This window comes from Puma concolor, chromosome A3, assembly GCF_028749965.1.
Source record: "Puma concolor isolate L17-30 chromosome A3, mPumCon1.1.hap2, whole genome shotgun sequence".
In the NCBI taxonomy this organism is placed as follows: Eukaryota; Metazoa; Chordata; class Mammalia; order Carnivora; family Felidae; genus Puma; species Puma concolor.
The window spans coordinates 68134788-68150984 of NC_141669.1; the positions used below are offsets into that span (position 1 = coordinate 68134788).

At 37.5% G+C, this 16197-nt stretch overlaps 1 protein-coding gene across 2 annotated transcripts in view; it reads right to left on the reverse strand.

Moving 5' to 3' along the window:
• Nucleotides 1-1040: 1040 nt before the first annotated feature.
• ACYP2 (acylphosphatase 2) overlaps nt 1041-16197 on the reverse strand; it is a 293604-nt gene continuing 278447 nt past the window's right edge. For both annotated transcript variants that reach the window (XM_086701110.1, XM_025931919.2), the window contains one exon: nt 1041-1629. In XM_086701110.1, coding sequence (XP_086557236.1) covers nt 1515-1629 — 115 coding nt within the window. In that variant the 3' untranslated portion in view covers nt 1041-1514. The remainder of the gene's footprint in view (nt 1630-16197) is intronic.

Consider the following 16197-nt stretch of genomic DNA (forward strand, 5'->3'; position numbering starts at 1 on the left):
CAATCTTGGAAGAGAAGTTGTCTCCAGGACACTAGCACCAAAAGCTTCCCTGAGCTTAGGGAATACAAAGGCTTTTCTCCCTTCTTTCAACCAGGAGTAGGGAAATAAGAGAAAAATTCAAATGACTATCACAATAGATTCTCCTGTATAATATTTGACATGTATAATGCTTAACATGATGATGACATTAGAATAATAGGAAAGTTGTTTTATTCCTTTAAGTGTGTTTGGAAAGTTTTAAAAAAATATCTTGGTCATTCCCTGATTTTGTGTTGTCTTGTGTATGGTAGATATCAATATTATTATTATGCACAGAGTTAACCTTTCAAAGGAATGATGTCAGTCTCACCTCATTTTCTTTTCTCAATTCTACTCTTGGAGCAGGTAAAAGAAAGAGGCCTGAAGTCTTTGTCCATGCCATCGAGAGTAACAGTGGAGATTGGTTCTACAGACAGAATGGTAGTTTCTAATGTGGATTCCTAGGGGATGTGAAATTGTCCAAGGCAGACAAGATGCAGGAGGCAAAGTGAGACCAAGCATGCAGGGCTCCAAGGACCTCCATGCCCATTTCAGTCATACTAGTGGGCTTTTTTACTTACTTTAGGTATTAAATTCCATGGAAATTTTTGTTTTAATGAAGGATTCCATTGGTACAAAAATTAGGAGATCACTGAAGGACATACACATGTATATGCCTACAACATTTGAAGTCCCCTAGTATTTTGAGTTAAAGATCTTTTTTCAATAATTCTATGGCATAGAAATGAACCTTCTCCTTAAAATATCCTGTTGCTTAATTACCATTTACATGTGAAAAATCCCTAAATGATAAGTCAAGTTCAAGGGATAGTATGATTTAATTGGACTGTCGGTTCCTTGGGACAAACCATTGTACATAGTTGTTGACATAAATCTTGCTGTTCGTAGTAGTGAAATTGTGCGTTCTTAACAGTTACCATCACTCACCTGCTCACTACACAGAACAATAAAGGTCATAGATGGAATTAGGTTACTCCAACCAAAATATTGAATGTCTCAACCAGAATTTTAAAAATTCTTTATTGATATTATTTTGTGGTTATACTGATCATCATATACATTTATATCTAACTACTGGTTCTTGTTAAACAAATGACTCAAATTTAATAAATTATTATTCAGGAGGTTTTTAGAATTCAGACAACAATGCTTAATTTTTAAATGGTTGAGCTTTATTTTATACCTAGCCAAATAACACTTGCTATAATATTCATTAAAGATTCCACAAGTTTAAATATTCATATTAAATATTTTGTAATATCCTTTACAATACTATGTTTTTGCGTCTTAAAAACATCGTCAAGTAAAACTATTTTAGTGTCAGACCTTTTTAGTAACATATATTCTGTTGTAGCTTTCAGAACAGAAAGTTCTTTTTTTTACCCTACTCTGCTACTATTATTCTAGTACATAGACTTGAGAATATATGGTGTTTGTTGTGTAATATAAGCATTAAAATTTTTATTTCTCTTCTGTTAGTATCGGATACTAAAATTTGAGTAGTCAAGTTGAGAGATGATTTTTTCATTAGAAAAGTTTGTGCGGTCAATGCGAGAACTAGGACTTCCAACCTTGCTCAGCCAGGACATCCTACAAAAAATAAACAAATGAATAAAAATTAGCACTCAAAGCATCTATGGACTAGCCAAAATGATCCCACCACAGGTTACAATGGGAGTTTACTTTTACTAAGTAACTTTTGCATCTAATGTGAAATATAATTTTTTATATTGTATACATCATGTATCAGGGTACCAGAAAGTTTAACACATAATTAAATAGGAACAAAGAAAAGCATATAGCAAATTAAGCCCAGTAAACTCATGATGATTTCATATTTTCCCTGTTTTAAAGCATTCAAAGCCATTAAAATCTAGCTCTTATATGTAAAACGATAATATTTTTACAAAGAAGTAAATAATAAAAACAATTCACCATTGTTTTTTCTCATTACTCAGCACATGGTAGGTGTGTGTACGTATGTATATGTACATATCTGCCATGTGCTGAAAGAGAAAAAATTAAAAAAGTGTAAAGAATGTGATTTCCCATAAACATTTTAGATGAGGAGTGCCTGGTTGGCTCAGTCAATACAGTATGCAACTCTTGATCTCAGGGTTGTAAGTGCAAACCCTACTTTGGGTATAGAGGTTACATTAAAAAATAAGATCTTTTTAAAAAAATTTTTAAAAATTTTCTTTTAATTATTTGTGAAAGAGAGAGAGAGCATTAGCAAGGAAAGGACAGAGAGAGAGGGAGACAGAATCTGAAAGCAGGCTCCAGGTTCTGAGCTGTCAAGCACAGAGAGGGATGCGGGACTCTAACCCAAAACCGTGAGATCATGATCTGAACCAAAGTCAGATGCTTAAACTGACTGAGCCACCCAGGCACCCCTTAAAAAAATAAAATCTTAAAAACTTAAAATAAAATTAGCTGAACATTTTCTGATCTATTAAAAAACTATTTCTTAATACATATATTATCAAAATGGCCACGTTAAAGAGACAAGTTAAATGCTCTGAAACTATTTTTCGGCTTCTATAGTGCAATGGTTTTTATTTATTAGCAATATATAGGTGCTTAATTTATGCATTTGGGTACTTATCTGCGATGCTTCCTTATATAATTCAGGCTTAGTTTAATATTGTTGACCCCCGAGATATTACTGTTAAAGATTTTCCAGAATCTTTCTAACTATTAATAATTAGTTGGGATGACAGATTACATAGGACTACAGGTAAACAACCTGAAGCAGTTTAATATAAGCACTGGCTGTTACCCAGCTGTTGCTGTAGAAACAGTCCACAAGTTTGCCCATATCCCCAAAGTTCTTTCAAGTTGTGAGGCTAGTACCACATACAGCTGTGTACTATCATATGTAACACTCTCCTGTAACCTTGAATTAAAAAATATTTTCCATGCTAAAGTGGTCTGACAATCTGGAAATTACTCTTAATCAGTCTAGAGAAGAATGCCAATGATTCAAATTGCCATTGAATTATTTAACCCTTTCTTTGATTCTTGTGACAGTTTTACTAGGTAAGGTGAATTTTCATGTTTCTCCTTTCTCAGAAGCTAAGCCCAGTAACACATCTTATTTTCTTCAACTCATTTAGTTAAAATCTTCAAAGTTGAAATTGCACATGTTGAAGAACAAAATTCAGTTATTTAGAAAAGGAGCCAATGGCTTCAATTTTACTACTATCTCCTTGAAATCTTTTAGAAAACAAAGGCCAGAAATAATAAAAGCGAAAGTATATTAAGCACTATTTGCTCAGCATTGTGCTAAGTTCTTTATATAGACTCTAACCCTGTAAGTTATAGTCCATCATTACTCCCAAGGTATGGATGAGGAAAGAGAGAAGAGTTAAGTAATTTGCCCAGGGTAGTAGCAGTGGTGGTGATGACAAACGGTCAGATTCTGGCTGTGATTTGCTGACAGATTGGACATGATGTGAGGGAGAGAGGACTGAAGGATGACCCCAGAGTTACTGGTGAGAAACTATTTGGTAATGGTTGTGATTCACTGAAATGGAGAGACCGTGTGAAGAGCAGATTGGGGAAAGATTAGAAGTTCAGTTTTGAGTAGCTAAATTATGGAAAGAGCCCACATGTCCATCGACTGATGAATGGATAAAGATGTGGTATAAAAGCACAATAGAATATTACTCAGCCATTAAAAAGAACAAAATCTTGCCATTGGCAATGACATGGATTGAGCTAGAGAGTATAATGCTAAGTGAAATAAGTCAGTCAGGGAAAAACAGATACCATATGATTTCATTCATGTGGAATTTAAGAAACAAAACAGAATGTAGGAGAAGGGTGGAGGAAGAGAGGGAAGCAAACCATAATACTCAACTATAGAGAACAAACAGGGTTGATGGAGGGAGGTGGGTGGGGGATGGGCTAAATGGATGATGGGTATTAAGGAGAGTACTTGTGTTGATCACTGAGTGTTATATGTAAGTGATGAATCACTAAATTATACCTCTGAAACCAATATTACACTGTATGTTAACTAACTAGGATTTAATAAAAACTTGAAAAATAAAATCATATTTCCAAAAAAAAAAAGTTCAATTTTGGAAAGTTGACTTTGAGATATTAGACATCTACATGAGATGTTGAGCAGCCAGTTGGATCTTTGAGTCTGGCTGGAGGAGATAAAGTTGGAATTTGTCTGCAGGTAGTCAGTACTGAAAGCCGTAAGATTGGATGGCATCACCGAGAAAAAGCATATAGAAAAGGAAAGAGGTACAGGGACTGTGTCTTAGGACACCCCAAAGTTAAGAGCTCAGGAAGCAGAGGAAAAACCAGCAAAGAAGAGAAGAAAGCATCTAGGGGGTAGGAGCAAAACTGGAAGGGCATCCTGTCCTAGGAGGCAAATGAAACCCTCCACGAATGGATCAACTGGGTCCCTGCTGCTGGCAGGTCAAGTAAGGTGAGGACTGAGAATTGACCATTGCATTTGGCAACACGCTGGTCACTGATGACCTTGATAAGTATAGTTTTGGTAGAGTTAAAGCTGTATTTCAATGGGCTCAAGAGAGAATGAGTGGAGAACAATTAGAACCAGTGAATCCAGGACAAGTACTAGTGGGCCTATAAGTTGCAATGACTAATCCACCTAGGATGAAAACTCAATGTATTTAGCTAGTTGAGAGCCTGACCACCTACTTGTAGCTGGTCTTCAACACCATTAAGAAGTTCACCAGCCACAAGTAGGGCCAAGGATAAATCTATGCCACTGCTACGGGCAGAATGGTCATGCTGTTAGGTGATTCAGCTATGGCTTTGTATCAGATGCAGGAGGGCCACTTTGTGTCATGGCTCCAAGCATGCCACCCCTACTGCTAGGAGCAATCTTGCCTGACCTGCCTACTTACCGAAGAGTGTTCTGGTCACCTATCACTTGGCAAGCCCTGAGACTTCCCTCATGTGCTGCTCCTGCAGTCAGCCCTTTATAGGTGTGGCTCAGATCTGGGAGATGGCAGAACTGCGAGGTCTCCTAGCTCAAGTGTTTTAATTTCACCTTTTTGTATCAAGAAGGTTTAAAAACCACATAATCAAACAGTATCAGTTAATTCATTTCAGTAAATATTTAAGTAGCATTGTAAGCAAGGTGATATCCTTGATAATGGAATGCATTACAGATATCTAAAATGAAGTTTCTTTACTATCCAAAATATATAAAGAACTTATAAAACTCAACACCCAAAAAATGAGTAGACATTTTTCCTAAGAAGATATACAGATGGCCAATGGACCCTTGAAAAGATGCTCAATGTCACTCATCATCCAGGAAATTCAAATCAAAACTACAATGCAATACCACCTCACACCTGTCAGAATGGCCAAAATGAGTAACACAAGAAACAACAGGTGCTGGTGAGATGTGGAGAAAGGGGAACCCCTCTTAGACTGTTGGTAGGAATGCAAACCAGTGCAGCCACTCTGGCAAACAGTATGGAGGTTCCTCAAAAAGTTAAAAATAGAACTACCCTAGGATCCAACAGTTGCACTACTAGGTATTTATCCAAAGGATACAAAAATACTAATTTGCAGGATAAATGCTCCCCAATGTTCATAGCAGCACTATCCACAATGGCCAAATTATGGAAACAGCCCAAGTGTCCGTTGATTGATGAATGGATAAAGAGGATGTGGTATATGTACAATGGAATATTAGCCACAAAACAAGAACAAAATCATGCCATTTGCAACAATGTGGATGGAGCTAGAGAGTATTATGCTCAAAATAAGTCAGAGAAAGACAAATACCATATGGTTTCACTCATATATAGAATTTAAGAAACAAAACAAGCAAAGGGGGAAAAAAGAGGCAAACCAAGAAACTATAGAGAACTGATGGTTGCTAGATGGGAGGTGGGGGGATGGTTGAAATAGGGGATGGGGATTAAGAAGGGCACTTGTTGTGATGAGTACCAGGTATTGGTTTTAAGTGTTGAATCACCAAACTGTACACCTGAAACTAATATTACACTGTATGTTGACCAATGGAATTTAAATAAAAACTTGGAAAACACAAAATCTGTGAAACTGGCTGCCAAGAGAAGCCAAAGGAGACATGATGACTAATGCAGTATCCTGGATGGGATTCTGGACCAAGAAAAGGACATTAGTGGAAAAACTAGTGAAAGATAAATAAAGTATGGAGTTTGGTTAAAAATAAAGGAATAAGGGGCGCCTGGGTGGCGCAGTCGGTTAAGCGTCCGACTTCAGCCAGGTCACGATCTCGCGGTCCGTGAGTTCGAGCCCCGTGTCAGGCTCTGGGCTGATGGCTCAGAGCCTGGAGCCTGTTTCCGATTCTGTGTCTCCCTCTCTCTCTGCCCCTCCCCCGTTCATGCTCTGTCTCTCTCTGTCCCAAAAATAAATAAACGTTGAAAAAAAAATTTTTTTTAAATAAAGGAATAAAATGAAATTTCTTCCCTCAGTAACTCACAATCTAACAGAAGAGTTTGGAGAATAAAAATTACTATAAAGTAATTCAGAATGTGATGTGCAATGTGATTTTAATGTAAAGGCAGAGGAAATGGCTGGGGTTAATTTCTGGTCAAGGTACTCAGGGACATCCTTGTGATGCCAATGGCACTGGAGCTAAATTATAAAGAAAATAGTATTGAAAATTTCAAATCTTAGGATAGGGAATGCCAGCTTAAGCTTGACAGGAAACTAAGAAGCATAGGGAAAAAAATGGATAATGTTAACTAATTAAAAATGTAAAACTTTAGAGAATGGTCAAAAAAAAAATGTCTTAAGCAAAGCCATAACAAAGAACAAACCGGAAAACTTACCTGCAATTTTCTTACTCTACAAAGAGCACTTAAAAACCAATACATAAAAGATAGCCATTCCATGGAAAAATGGACAAAGAACATAAACATAAGAAATATAAATGGCCAATAAATATGTGAAATATTCTCTTACTCATAATTTTAAAATTATAAATCAAACAAGAACAAGATACCATCTGTTACTTATGAAATGGCAAAGATTTGAAAAATTGATTATATCTAGTAGAGATAGTTTAGAGGCACTTTTCTAGATTGATGGGAATGCAACTCTGTACAGCTTTTTAAAAGGGCAACTGGTATTACCTATCAAAATTTTAAATGTCCATGACTTACAGACGTGCTGTCATAGAGAGGGGGCCCTGGGATGCGACTCTGAGATGGAGATTAGTTTGTAGGGATTGCTCTTGGGTTCAAAAACCGTGGGAGGCAAAGAAAGTAGACAGCATTGGCCTTAGGGGGAAGTTGGGTGAGATGTAGTCTCATTGAAGACCTCGGCCAACACACGGGAGCTCTGAATTAGGGAAGACCCTTCAGGGCTGTCCCAAGGTACAGTGAGAGGGCTGGGTCTTTATATCCCACCCCTCCCCCCATTAGCCAGTCATTACAGAAGAGCTGCCCAGAGAAGGGGTGACTGTTTGTGTTATGACTTCCTTCTGCTGGGGCAACTTCTGAAGATGGCTGACGGTTGAGGGCCACCTTCCACCAGCACTCCTGACACCTGGAGAATAAGCCCACATATTCTCACAAGTGGGCAGCCAGAATGAATAGAAGATGCAAGATAGAAGTAGTAATTAGAGGGAAAAGGGCTCAGGGCAGGTTCGTGAGCAGACTCGTTACATTTCGAAGACAGGACAAATCTTATCTGTACAGAAGACAGATAAACACACACACACACAATTTGATACCAAGAGGCATTTACATAAGATAGCCTGAGGTAAGGTAATTTACAAGAATTACTGGAGATGAGGTAGGGTTGAGGAATTTAAGTGAAAATGGTGTTAATAATTGCTATGGGAGGGGCACCTGAGTGGCTCAGTGGGTTAAGGTCTGATTCTGAATTTTGGCTCAGGTCATAATCTCACAGTTCGTGAGTTCGAGTCCCACATCAGGCTCTGTGCTGACAGTCTGGAGACTGGGATTCTCTTTCTCTCCTTCTCTCTCTACCCGTCCCCTGCTTGCTCTCTCAAAATTAAAAAAAAAAAAAAAAAAAAAAAAAAAAACTTAAAAAAATAATTGTTATGAGAGTTAATTGCTGAAGAGCAAGGGGAGCCCTTGAGGATGACTAGATGGCCAGGAATGGAACATGTGCCTGTCTGCACTGCGCTGAGCTCTACCTCCTTAGACATCTGTCCTCTAAGCACAGTGGAAACAATAGGGCCAGGGATCAGTGCTTGGGCCAAAGGCTTCTCCATAGGGACATCCCATCTTAGGGGCAGAGTAACAATTCAATCCGATGTTTCCTGGAGTGAGCAATGGAAGGTAGGACATCCCCCAACCTGGAGTGGACTTCTCCTTAGCCAGCTGCAGAGCTGTGGTCTTAGGTTTACTGGAGTACGGTGAATGAGCCATTTCATGGGGGAGCTTCTGATTTTGGTATCTTTGTATCTCTTCTCTTAAACTGGGCAGATCCTCCACAGAAGGTATGTCCAATATCCACCTAGAGTCTATAAATTTGGCTATGTGTGTTCTGGGAAGAAGGGTAAGACCTCAGTATTTAGTGTGTAATTTTCACTGAATATCTGTTATCAGCACTTGATCTTTTTTCAGCTGTGTCTCTAAGACCCTCTCCAGAGCTTGAAATTCTGTCTTCCACCTGGGTGGGTGGTGCAGCCACTCCCCTGTAAGGGATGGGAGATAATAGCTTATTAAACAAATTTTAAATCCTTGTATTTTTGACCCCACATTTCTGCCCACTTCTGCCCACTGCCTTGGGGAGTTTCCACTGTGTTAAAAGGGCCATTTCTCTGCTTCTCCCACTGGACACTTACCATTCAGATCAGTGTGACCATTAGCTCATTTGCTTTCTAATTTCCCAAGTTTTGTTGCCTTGTTTTCCAAAGTTTTGAAGCTTTCTCTCTCATTCTTTGTTCTTCTGGGTGTTTAAACCTTTTTTAAAAAATCAATTTTACTCATACTTAAGTGGGGCTTAGATGGGAGAAGTAAGTGCATATGTTCAAAATGTAACATCTTTAATTGGAAGTATGGCTTTTTCCTTTATGTTTAAATCTTCAATCCATCTGGAATTATATGATTGCATTATATGAAAAAGAGATCTTAATTTTGAATGGTTAGATATTTTCCCCAGCACAACTGTTATTAGAGACTGAATCTATGTATATGCCTGAATCTTTTTCTAGACATTCTATTTGACTTCACTGATAGCTTTGGTTAATCCCTAAACCATTACCAAACTATTTTATTTTTAATAAAATTTATTGTTAAATTGGCTTCCATACAAACCCAGTATTCATCCCAACAAGTGCCTTCCCCAATGCCCATCACTCACTTTCCTCTCTCCCCCCACCCCCCATCAACCCTGTTTGTTCTCTGTGTTTAAGAGTCTCTTATGGTCTGCCCCCCTCCTTCTCTGTAACATTTTTCCCCATTACCTTCCCCCATGGTCTTCTGTTCAGTTTGTCAAGATCCACATATGAATGAAAACATATATCTTTCTCTGACTTATTTCACTGAGCATAATACCCTCCAGTTCCATCCATGTTGCTGCAAATGGCATGATTTTATTCTTTCTCATTGCCAAGTAGTATTCCATTGTATATATAAACCACATCTTCTCTATCCATTCATCAGTTGATGGATATTTAGGCTCTTTCCATAATTTGGCTATTGTTGAAAGCACTGCTGTAAACATTGGGGTACATATACCCCTATGCATCAACACTCCTGTATCCTTTAGATAAATTCTTAGTTGTGCTATTGCTGGGTCACAGAGTACCTCTATTTTTAATTTTTTGCGGAACCTCCACACTGTTTTCCAGAGGGGTTGCACCAGTTTGCATTCCCACCAACAGTGCAAGAGGGTTCCCATTTCTCCTCATCCTCACCAGCATCTAGTTTCCTGATTTGTTCATTTTAGCCATTCTGACTGGCGTGAGGTGGTATTTCAGTGTGGCTTTGATTTGTATTTGCCTGATGATGAGTGACATTGAGCATTGTTTTTGTGTCTGTTGGCCATCTGGATGTCTTCTTTGGAAAACTGTCTATTCATGTCTTCTGCCCATTTCTTTACTGGATTATTTTTTTTTTCAGGTGTGGAGTTTGGTGAGTTCTTTATAGATTTTGGATACCAACCATTTATACAATATGTGATTTGCAAATATCTTTTCCCATTCTGTCAGTTGCCTTTTAGTTTTATTGATTGTTTTCTTGATCAACAAGACCTATTGATGAGGTCCCAATAGTTTATTTTTGCTTTTCATTCTCTTGTCTTTGGAGATGTGTCGAGTAAGAAATTGCTGCAGCTGAGGTCAAAAAGGTTGTTGCCTGCTTTCTGCTCTAGGATTTTGATGGTTTCCTGTCTCACATTCAGGTCTTTCATCCATTTTGAGTTTATTTTTGTGTATGGTGTAAGAAAATGGTCTAGTTTCATTCTTCTGCATGTTGCTGTCCAGTTCTCCCAGCACCATTTGTTAAAGAGACTGTCTTTTTTCCATTGGATACTCTTTCCTGTTTTGTCAAAGATTAGCTGGCCATACGTTTATGGGTCCAATTCTGGAGTCTCCATTCTATACCATTGGTCTATGTATCTGTTTTTGTGCTAATACCATACTGTCTTGATGATTACAGCTTTGTAGTAGAAGCTAAAGTCTGGGATTGTGATGCCTCCCACTTTGGTTTTCTACTTCAGTATTACTTTGACTACTTGGCATCTTGTGTGGTTCCACACAAATTTTAGGATTGTTTGTTCTAGCTTTGAGAATGCCGGTGCAATTTTGATTGGGATTGCATTGAATGCGTAGATTGCTTTGGGTAGTATTGACATCTTAACAATATTTATTCTTCCAATCCATGAGCATGGAATGTTTTTCTGTTTCTTTGTGTCTTCTTCAGTTTCCTTCATAAGCTTTCTATAGTTTTCAGCTTACAGATCTTTTATATCTTTGGTTAGGTTTATTCCTAGATATTTTATGGTTCTTGGTGCAATTGTAAATGGAATCAGTTTCTTTCTCTGTTGCTTCATTATTGGTGTATAAAAATGCAACCGACTTCTGTACATTGATTTTTGTACCCTGTGACTTTGCTGACTTCATGTATGAGTTCTAGCAGACTTTGGGTGGAGTCTGTCGGGTTTTCTGTGTACAGTATCATGTCATCTGTGAAAAGTGAAAGTTTGACTTCTTTGCCAGCTTTGATGCCTTTTATTTCCTTTTGTTGTCTGATTGCTGATGCTAGCACTTCCAACATTATGTTAAACAACAGTGGTGAGAGTGGACATCCCCGTCGTGTTCCTGATCTCAGGGGGAAAGCTCTCAGTTTTTCCCCATTGAGGATGATATTAGCTGTGGGCTTTTCATAAATGGATTTCATGTTGTTCAAGTATTTCCTTCTATCCTTTCTTTAGGGTTTTTATTAAAAAAAGGATGCTGGATTTTTTCAAATGCTTTTTCTGCATATATTAACAGGATCATATGGTTCTTTCCTTTTATTGATGTGATGTGTCACATTAATTGATCTGCGAATATTTCCTGCAGCCCAGGAATGAATCCCACTTGATCATGGTGAATAATTCTTTTTATATGCTGTTGAATTTGATTTGCTAGTATCTTGTTGAGAATTTTTGCATCCATATTCATCAGGGATATTGGCCTGTGGTTCTCCTTTTATGTTGGGTCTCTGTCTGGTTTGAGAATCAAAGTAATGCTGGCTTTGTAGGATGAGTCCAGAAGTTTTCCCTCCCTTTCTATTTTTTGGAACAGCTTGAGAAGGATAGGTATTAATGCTGCTTTAAATGTCTGCTAGAATTCCCCAGAGAAGCCATCTGGCCCTGGACTCTTATTTGTTGGGAGATTTTTGATAACTGATTCAATTTCTACACTAGTTATGGGTCTGTTCAAATTTTTTATTTCTTCCCGTTTGAGTTTTGGTAGTGTATAGGTGTTTAGGAATTTGTCCATTTCTTCCAGGTTGTCCAGTTTGTTGGCATATAATTTTTCATAGTATTCCCTGATAATTGCTTGTATTTCTGAGGTATTGGTTGTAATAATTCCATTTTCATTCATAATTTTATTTGGGTCATCTCCCTTTTGTTTTTGAGAAGTCTGGCTAGAGGTTTATCAATTTTGTTTATTTTTTTGAAAAACCAACTCTTAGTTTCATTGATTTGTTTTGTTTTGTTTTTTTTTTTTTTTTTTTTGGATTCTCTATTGTTTATTTCTCCTCTGATCTTTATTATTTCTCTTCTGCTGGATTTGGGGTTCCTTTGCTGTTCTGCTTCTAGTTCCTTTAGGTGTGCTGTTAGATTTTGTATTTGGGATTTTTCTTGTTTCTTGAGATAGGCCTAGAATACCAAACTATTTTAATTCTTATAGCTTTAGAATATATTTTAATGCTCAGCAGTCTCTGTTACCCCCCAACCTCATTATTCCAATTGTCCTTGTTTATCACGAAGTCTATTAGATTTTAGCATAATTTTGTCCAGTCCAAATCCCTTAAAAATCTTAAAATACCCTTGTAAATTTTAAAATAATTCGGAAAGAATGAACATGCTAACATTTAATCTTATCAAGAGTAACAGATTTTCCCTATTTCTGTTCAATTCTTTACATTCCTCCTCAAAATTTTGTAGTTTACTTAATTCAGGTTCTTAATTAAATACCGATAAGTTAATACTTAGATATATTTTTCTTGCTATTTTGAACAAGATGCTTTTTAATCATCATGTTTTTAAACTGGTACATAGGGAAACTAGTGATCTCTTCATTGGAATCAGATGCCTTACTGAAGTTCCTTAGAATAGTTTTCTTTGGGGTTCTGAGATAAACCACCCTATGTACTTCTCCAGAATTCGTTGTCAGTCAGTTTTTATCACATTAATTGGATAATTTCAAATTGCTCCTTATTGTAGGTTATCTAGCCACATTTTTGTTGGTACTAAGCCTTTGAAAGAATTGCTTTAGTACATAAAGAAAGAAAGAATCATGAACAGTGTTCACTGAGTCAAGGGGTGAGTATGATCGGAGTACATTGCTCTGGCTAAAGCATATTTTACCTATTAGGTCAGTAGACTCAATAAATACTGAATGGATGGATGGTTGGATGGATGAGTGAATTATATTTGCTTGAGAGACACTGAAGTATAATATTTATGCTATAAATCTGAATCTGCTCTATGTGTGTCTATCTTTCAGGTATTTTTATTTAAGTAACATGATACACTGGTAGGCTTTTAAAGCCTTTTTTTAAATAAGAAGGTTCAACTAATACAAATGGAAGAATAAGAATGGAAAGTGGAAAATTCTGTTAACAGAAGTCATGTTACTTGATAAACATGTCCTCCCTTCACTCTAATATATTTTAAATGCTGTGTGTAGAGATTTTGAAAATTAAAATATTTCTGTGAAGTCAATTCTTTTACCAAAATCATGTTGCCTTTAACAATTACAAAGTAATACGAGGACATTTCATTATAGATGCATTTCTTACATGTTTCATGAGTATTATACATGGTTATAAAAATAATTTTTATGGAGTGGCAAAAGACAATGATCTTGCATGTGTTTTAAGTTCTTCAGGTCATCTTTGCATGGAAAAAAAGAATAAAAAACAGTGCTGATAAATGTTAGATGACCAGGGGAAAATTCCATTCGTTTACTAAATTAACCATGTTGTATTTTTCTGTTCCTACTCAGGCAGTCACCAACTATTGGTCCCCTCAAGGGCTTCCACAGCATTCTGATTCTTTGGTGCAGATGGCACACATTTGGCTATCCAGTATAGTATCCACACATTTATGGCCTCAGCAGCCAGCAAAGAGGCCAGCTGTGACTTTCTAAAACACACTTAGGTATTTCCCCTCCCAGAGACCCTTCTCTGACTGCCTCTATCTAAAAAGGACCCGCCCAACTATTGTGTGCATCATGGGAAGTATCACATTCTGTAATTGCTATGTTTATGTAATTCTTGATGTGTTCATTACATGCCTCCTCCATATTAGAATGCAAATTCTATGAAGGCAGAGGAGGAATCTGACTATTGCATCCCAAACATCTAGCATGATGCCTGATGACAGAGGGCACTCAGTAAATACAACACATCCTGAATGAACCCATCTTTGTCATTTGCCTGCCTTCTTTGGGTCTACAGCTTCCATGCATGAGAAAAGAGGCACATTTCTAGGGTTTTACACAGTTCACACACAGAAGGGAGCCCTGGGCATGAACTTTTAACTTTTTAATTTTATCTCCCATGAAATAACCCTCCCCCCATTTTTTACACACTTTGAAAGGTAAACAAATAGTTGCTCTTATTACAGAAAAGTGATAAAATTCATGTCAGTAACAAGTAAGGACTATGTTCATCCTCACAGAGGAAACTGGAGGCCTATGGGTCTGACCTAATAACCTGAATGCAAGCATGTGAACCAAGTTTATTTGTGGAATCAGTTCACTTATTTTTGCCAGCCCCCAAATTTTACTGCAGTTCTTGTGATTTTAAGCCTATTCATTGTATACATTAGCATAGTGACTGACTTCACCCAGCGTTTAGGGTGATTATTACAACACCCCTGGAGGTCCAAGTCCATCTTGCAAACCAAGTCACATGACATGCCACCATTTCAATCAAGTTCAGGACACAGTTGGTTGTATATGCTCAGATGAGTTTTAATTATCAAAAATCCTTAGACATTGTTCTTGGAATCTCAAAGCTGTATAAACACCTATTGTAGTTGTATTTATTCAGGGTTTTAAAGCTTTTTAAAAAGAAGAGTCCTTTCTTCCAACATAATCTTGCATGAAAGCTTAATGCTTATAGAACTGAGGTGCTTCTCTGAAGCAAGGGAACGGTTGGGGGTGAGGTTCAGAACCTCCCCCTCAGGCCTCTGTTTCCCGGCTATACCTTGAGTACCTCTGGGGAATCCCAAGGGCTCCAAAGAGCTCAATTTAAAAATTGCCCTATTAACCTATCACTGAGCAAGGATATATGGGATGGAATGTATGGAGAATCCATAATAAGTAGAAGTGGAAACCAACATAGGACTGTCTCTTCTATTACTCAAGTCATTGAGTGTTTCCTACAAAATGTACTAAGTTCCTGAAGTGATAGGAAAAATTCCATTTAATATCCTTATTGAAACAAAGACATAGAATTAAAGCACTAGAAAGCCAACACTATTAATAATTCATAGCAGTTCTATTTCCTGGGACTGAAGTGGGGCGGCATAATCCTTTCGGACATCTCTGCAGCACCAGTGTAAAACATAGACCATAGCAAGAAAGCAGACAGTAAGAAGAGACAGTTAATGAATTAAGAGCTAATATGATGCATAGTGGAAAATATTGAGTTGCCTGCCCATTTTAAGCTTTTAAAGTATCATCAATAATGGAAGGATGGCACATATTTTTGCTATTCTCCTTTCTTAAGCATGTTTCTTACTCAGTTACATGTGGACAAATACTACCATAGACTTAATTAGTTTAAAAAATTTTTAACATTTATTTATTTATGAGACAGAGACAGAGCACAAGTGGGGAAGGGGCAGAGAGAAGGAGAGAGGGAGGTACAGAATCTGAAGCAGGTTCCAAGCTCTGGGCTGTCAGCCCAGAGTCTGACACAGGGCTTGAACCCATGAACCATAAGATCATGACATGAGCCAAAGTCGGAGAATTAACCGACTAAGGCAGCCAGGTGCCCCATCAATAGGAGCTTTTTAATGGTATTAAAAAAAAATTTTTTTTTAACGTTTATTGATTATTTTTGTGAAAGAGAGAGACAGACAGAGTGCGAGCAGGGAAGGGGAAGAGACAGAGAGAAGACGACACAGAATTTGAAGCAGGCTCCAGGCTCTGAGCTGTCAGCACAGAGTCTGACACGGGGCTCCAACTCTCAGAAGGTGACATCATGACCAGAGCCAAAGTCGGATGCTTAACCAACTGAGCTACCCAGGCGCCCCTTTAATGGTATTTTAATAGACCGTTGACCCTCAAACAATATGAATTTGAACTGCATAGGTCCACTTACACGTGGATTTTGTACAGCACAGTACATGTATTTTCTCTTATTTTAATAACATTTCTAGCTTATTTTAAGAATATAGTATATAATACATCTAACATACAAAACATGTGTTCATCAACTGTTGATGTTATTGGCAAAACTTCTGGTC